General features: G+C 43.4%; 1 protein-coding gene across 4 annotated transcripts in view; it reads right to left on the bottom strand.

Moving 5' to 3' along the window:
* Positions 1 to 6,775, bottom strand: part of Aebp2 (AE binding protein 2) — an 87,347-nt gene that overhangs the window by 64,597 nt on the left and 15,975 nt on the right. For all 4 annotated transcript variants that reach the window (XM_021164951.1, XM_029478440.1, XM_021164950.2 and 1 more), the window contains exons 3-4: positions 6,425 to 6,532; positions 1,795 to 1,981 (exon numbers count right to left, since the gene is read on the bottom strand). In XM_021164951.1, the coding sequence (XP_021020610.1) occupies positions 1,795 to 1,981; positions 6,425 to 6,532 (295 nt within the window). The remainder of the gene's footprint in view (positions 1 to 1,794; positions 1,982 to 6,424; positions 6,533 to 6,775) is intronic.

The following is a 6,775-nucleotide window of genomic DNA, read 5'->3' as shown; positions in this document are numbered from 1 at the left end:
AAAAAAAAAAAAAAAAAAAGCACTGCTTCAGTGTCCCACGGGACAGGTGTGTCTGAAGAACAGAGATTAAAGCAGGGCACTTCTGCTCACCAGTGGCTGGCTCCCTTGGTTCCCAAAAGTGAAAGGCTTTCCATGTTTTAGTTTAGAGAGCAACATACACTCATCCTCTCCAAAATTAACCAAACAACCAAACCCCTCACATGCACAGCTGAGGACCCAGCACTTGGCTCACCTCAGCAGCTGACCTCAACAGAGGCTGCAGGTGAGGGCGTGCAGCACCTCCATATGCAGACATATGTGCCAATTCTAAACACAAACTGGGCACCGAGGTGCGCCCACCTTCACTTTCTAAGACGAGTGAGCAGGCAGGAAGTGGTTTCAGAAGATCAAGAATTTGAGGTCAACCTGGGCTAGGCTGAAAATGCCTTGAAAAAAAAGCAAAAAGGAGCCTGGCTTGCAGGCACACACCTGTAATGCCAACCCCGGGGATCAAGCAGCTCCCGCAGCCTGGTTTACACAGTGAGAGCTTGAGCAAGCGCTGCTAGGAATGGGAACAGTGGCTAGATACAAATGGCGATGCAGTGGGGAGGAAGAGGAGGGCAAGCTCCCTGGTGGAATATCGTATTAAGCAGTTTTCTTTTCTCTGTTTTCCACTCATGGCAGGTGAGGCTAGGCCAGTACCTTGCTTGCTGCAAGTATGGAGGTCAAATGTGACTCTCGTATATTTTCCCCTTCCACCATGTGGGCTCCAGAGATCATCAAACTTGCACCACACTGGTGGCAGGATTACTTCTGCATCTAGGTTATTGGCCTAACTTCTCTTAGTGATACCATAAGCTGAAATAACCTTTTCCCAAAGTTACTTATAGTCACGATATTTAGAACCAAATAACAAAGTATGTAAGGGTGTTTTTATAGTAGGAAACAATTTAGTTAAAAAACATTTTGGAGCTGGGCAGTGGTAGGCAGATTTCTGAGTTCAAGGCCAGCCTGGTCTACAAAGTGACTTCCAGGACAGCCAGAGCTATACAGAGAAACCCTGTCTCAAAAAACAAAAGAAAAAAGAAAAAAAAAAAGTTGAGTTTTTTTTCCCCCTTTGTGGTCAATTCATTTGTTCACGGTGGTTTTGTAGTGACAGAAACATTTCAATGTATTAGCCACCAGCTTTTATTTTTTTCTCCGTTCTCCGCCCACACGCCCGCCAGCCGGCTCCCTGCCTCACCCTTGTGCCCTCACGCACTGCACTGCACTCCACCTGTTTCCTTGTTCCAGAGGTGCTGATCAGTGGACCCAAAGAGTCAAGCCCCGGGCCCGCCCAGCTCTGTAGTTATGGCTAATTCCTAACTCCCAACACTTGTAAGCCTACTGTGTAATTATTTTAACGCAAAATATCAAAGGAGTGTCCTATATAGAACCCAGCAGTTAAGAGCATAATTTTCATATGTTCAAGTTGTTTCACAGTTCACACACATCCTATACTTTATCAAGTTATCAAGTTATTTAACTTATTTTATTTTTACTTCTGAAATGCTCAAAATTTTCTAATTTATAACAAATCAAACTAGATACCACGTACTTATCTAATTCTCTAAATACAAACATTTTATATTCTAAGACCACATACACTTAATCCTCTTTTAGCATACATCTACAAACATTTTCCCCTAGATTCTCATTCTGAAAGGCAGGTACAGAACACTACGTTCCATAAATATAGTCAAACTTAAGATCAGTGACACTGGATTTGCTTAAAGCCCTTTTACCACACAGAGACTTTTCTAAGTGAGCCCTTACGTAATGAGCGCCGTCTCTTGTTCTTTAGCTTCCTCCGCTTGTTCATCCCAGCTTTAGAAGGAGATTCTTCTTTGGCCTTTGGCTGGCTAGAAACTTTTGAGGAATTCTGCTGACTGAAGTGTGTGGGTACGTGGCGAGCGAGCCCTCCCTGAGAAGCAAAGCTGGCATTGCAGCCACCAACTACACACTGCAAAGGAAAATGAAGAGATAGCGTTACTGCTTGTGCTGTGGGTCATGGATGGTCTCAGCAGGTAAGCCGAGCTGTACCTGACTCTAGAGACGAACAAAGGCATTTCCTTCATTAATTCACTTCAAAATTTAACTAAGTTATTTAACAAGTGCACCACTTGGCAGTGGCCTGGCTGCTCTCTCTCCACTGCACAGAAGCATAGACAGCATCATCTTCCTATAGAAGAGATGTGTTTTAACAAAGCAGGTCTAACAAGAACAGGAACCTGACATGCTAATGGCTGTAGCAATCCCCAGATCTTCTATTTCTATTATTACAGGAACTCCCTATGAAACCCTGCCTGCCTCCACCCCGTTATTTACACCAGGCTGGATTCAATTCACGGAGCCTCCTGCCTTTCCTGCAGAGCACTAGGACTAAAGCCATGCAATACCATCTAAAAAATATAAGCTAGGACTGGAGAGATGGCTCAGTGGTTAAGAGCACCGACTGCTCTTCCAGAGGTCCTGAGTTCAAATCCCAGCCACCACATTGTGGCTCAAAACCATCCGTAATGAGACCTGACACCCTTTTCTGGTGCATCTGAAGACAGCTACACTGTACTTAGATATAATAATAAATCTTCTAAAAATTAAAAAAAAAAAATTTAAGTATAAGCTACTACAAACTCTTCAGATGCCTCCCTACAAATCTGTAATTGGTACAGTTCAACACCAACATCCAAAACACCATTCTCCAACACATTCCCCACCCCAGGCTCTTCTACTCAAGGCACTACCAGTCCTAACTTTGAGTCCGAACTTCGAGTCCTAACTTCAAAAAAATTCAGCACCATCTGCTAACAGGGAAATTCCTAAATTCCAGGTGGGAAAGCGCTTTCCTCACCTGGGCGTGTCATCACACCATCACTGAGTACACACACCACAATTAACACTTTCAATGCATCTTGGAAGTATGAACACCTTTATGTACATTTTTAAGCCCAAAACATCTTGTTAGTCATAGACGTGTCTATTCATAGCAGTGGAAATCAACAGCTCTATGCTTATGATTCATACAAAATTAATGACAAACCTAACATTCAACAAGCTCTTTATACAGTGCTAATAAAATAGCACCTAGCATTAGTAAGAATCTACACACTTTATTACAAGTGCTCAGTAAGTTGGAAGAACGGCTCAGGATTCCAGTGCAAACACTTGCCAGTATCCACTATCATATAAGGTACAAGAAAGTGATAGACAACACTAACTTCTTGCCCTGAAAGGCTAAGAATTCAGCAAGACACAGAAAAAAAGTAACTTCAAAAATAAAGCTAAATCCAAGTTATTGTAACTCAAAAGAGAAGCAATCATCTACTCATAGTAAGGCGATGAGCTGGGTGTGTGGGTCAGTGATGGCACACCTATCTGAAACTTCAGTACCAGAGAATCTCAGATAGACATAATTTATTTTATGTGCATTGGTGTTTTGCCTGCATGTATATGTATCATACACTGTCCTTTCAACAGTGATGTCAGCAAAGCAGGATATTCACCTGCAGAAGAATGAAATCTCTCTATACAAAAACCAATCCAAACTTGCAAGACCTTCATTTACAACCCAAAATGAGAAAATGCTAAGAGAAACACCTCAAAATGAGCACAGGAGCTGGGCAGATGGATGGGCTGGTAAAATGCTGACTGCACAGGCATGAAGACCTCAGTTTGGATCCCCAGCACCTCCATTTAGCCAGGTACAGCAGCATCCATCTATAATCCTAGCATGGAAGAGGCTCAATGGCAGATTGGCCAGGTCCAATGAGAGGCCGGCCCTAAGTGGAGAATAGAGATGTAGCTCAGTAGCAGCGTGGTTATCAACAAGACCTAGGTTCAGGAACAGGCATTCAAGGTCACTGGCAACTACATAGTTCTGAACCACACCTGAGCTATGAGACATTATCTGAAGGAAGAGAGTGAGGGTGAGGAGAAACTGAGGCAAACACCCATTGTCAACATCTGACCTAGATGTGAACATGTGTCCCTCACTTACCCCCACACAGGATACAGCAGGGATAGGCATCTATTCCTGAACAAGACTCCAATAAGGCCAAGATTACAGAAAGTTAAAAGGCTTCAGTAGGACAGGCTGATATCTAGGCTGTATAAATAATAAACACCAAGAAGTAAAAAAACCACCCTGCCAATCAGGAAAATGAGATGAACTCTAACCTCCACATATATATTTCCTGTCGGGAGAGATGGCTCAGTGTGTAATTCAAGTTCCAGCACCCATTTTGGACAGTTTCAAGAGATCCAATATCTTCTTCTGCCCGCCCCCCCCCCTTGAACGTATAGGCAAGTACATGAGTCTACCTGTACATGGAAAATAAAAATAATAAAAACAGGCCAGGCACTGGCGGCACATGCCTTTAATCCCAGCACTTGGGAGGCAGAGGCAGGCGGATTTCTGAGTTCGAGGCCAGCCTGGTCTAGGCAGAGGAATGATTGTCTCTTTGAGATTGAGGCCAGCCTTGCTACAAAATGAGTTTCAGGCCACCACACAGAGAGTCTACCTCACTCACTCACTAAATAAATAAAACAAAATACTAATTTTGTAAAAGGCCAATTCCTGAAAGGGAAAGGTGTGCTTTCCTTTCCTCAGCGTTCCTTCTTCAGTGCCTGGAATAGGCACTGTCTGAATAGCACTGTCTTGTTGGCTTACATGACTCCTTAGGACAGAGCAGGAGAAGGCAGTTCGCTGAGTACATCCCATGTTCATGTGCTTGCTTACAGAGACACAGAAACACTCTCTATAAGTTATACTCTATAATACAGTCCGAACATCTTTAAAAACCTCTTGCCTTTCTCCACTGGGAGTTGGGTATGGTAGAACATACCTTTAATTGCAGCCCTTGGGAGGCAGGCAAGCAGATCTCTGTGAGTTCAAAGCTATCTTGGTCTACAGTCAAGTTTCAAGGCAGCCAGTTAAATGCTGAGACCCCAGTTCCACCTCCCAAACCCTAGTAAGTAACTAAACATTCCCCAATCAAAAAATAGTCAGGCCATGAGGGGTCTCAACCATGTTGTCCAGAGTGGCTCACGCCTGGGCTCAAGCAGCCCCCTGCCTCATCCTACCAACTTCCTTGGCCTGTAAGCTCCTGGATGCCTCTACCTCTAATGTTCCTAGTACCTTCAATTTGTTCATGACACACACACACTATCTCTCTCTCTCTCTCTCTCTCTCTCTCTCTCNTCTCTCTCTCTCTCTCTCTCTCTCTCTCTCTCTCTCTCTCTCTCTCTCTCTCTCTCTGGTTTTGGTTTTTCGAGACAGGGTTTCTCTGTCTGTCTGTCTGTCTGTCTGTTCTCTGTCTGTCTGTCTGTCTGTCTGTCTGTCTCTCTCTCTCTCTCTCTCTCTCTCTCTCTCTCTCTCTTTGGTTTTGGTTTTTCGAGACAGGGTTTCTCTGTGTAGTCCTGGCTGTCCTGGAACTCACTCTGTAGACCAGGTCCACCTACCTCTGCCTCCCAAGTGCTGGGATTAAAGGCGTGTGCCACCACCGCCCAGCTGTTCATGACTCTCTTAAAATAAATCCTCAGAATAGAATGACTACATTCTTTGACAAAACTCATAGATCATTATGGTTTTTAAAAATTATTAAAGTTCTTTATGGTGATCCTATAAGTCTTGTGGCATATGCTTGCCATAATTAGAAAACAAATTATTTTAAAAGTTGAAAGAACTCTTCAGAAACTTATTCTTTAAAGATATCCCAACACATCTGTTTGTTAAGAAGTTGTACTTTCGGGGCTGGTGAGATGGCTCAGCAGGTAAGAGCACCCGACTGTTCTTCAGTTCAAATCCTGAGTTCAAATCCCAGCAACCACATGGTGGCTCACAACCATCCCTAACGAGATCTGACTCCCTCTTCTGGTGTGTCTGAAGACAGCTACAGTGTACTTATTTATAATAATAAATAAATCTTTAAAAAAAAAAAAAAGTTGTACTTTCTTTATTCCATAACAGTATTTCAACACTATCTGGCCATTTGCTGGTTTAAAAGGCGCTCGCCTTTTTTTTGCTCTGCTCTTCACCCTGAACTTATTTTATTTATTCTCAGCATCTTCTGAAATGTAAGCATCAACAAAATTGTTAACAAAAAGATCTTTTCCATTTTTAGAAAGCACCAGGGTCAAATCTGTGGGAGATGCTTGCAGGACTCTACATTTGCTCCTCAGTACTGAAAGGAAATTTTTTAGAAGGCCCAAAGTATGATCACTACACAGGTCAGCCAGGTATGGTGGCTCATCCTGAAATGCTAACACTGGGAGGCCAAGGACTTTGAAGCCAGTTTGGCCTACATAAGGAGTTTCACAACCACCTGAACAGATTGCAGAGTGAGGCCTTACCTTTAAAAAGGAGAGCTGAGTTCACAATGTGACTATGAATTCCTCATCTACGTACCTTGAAAGGCTTGTCCCCGCTGTGTGTCAGCATGTGCCGCTGTAGCCAGCTCTGACTGGTTGACGGCGTGTTATACACCTTGCAACCTTTCCACAAGCAAACGAACACCTGTTACAACAAAGACAGTGTCAGCATTTACCTCAAAGACTTCGGATCCTCGGAATTTCAAACGATGAAAATCTTCAACTGATAAACACTGTGCACTCAATGAAAATACATTCCAGGTTGGCCTCGAACTCAGAAATTCCCCTGCCTCTGCCTCCCAAGTGCTGGGATTAAAGGAGTGTGCCACCACCGCATAGCTGTTCATGACTCTCTTAAAATAAATCCTCAGAATAGAATGACTACATT

This window comes from Mus caroli, chromosome 6 (genome assembly GCF_900094665.2).
Source record: "Mus caroli chromosome 6, CAROLI_EIJ_v1.1, whole genome shotgun sequence".
Lineage (NCBI taxonomy): Eukaryota > Metazoa > Chordata > Mammalia > Rodentia > Muridae > Mus > Mus caroli.
The sequence above is the reverse complement of the archived record's forward strand: the minus strand, read 5'-3'. Positions and strand labels throughout refer to the sequence as shown.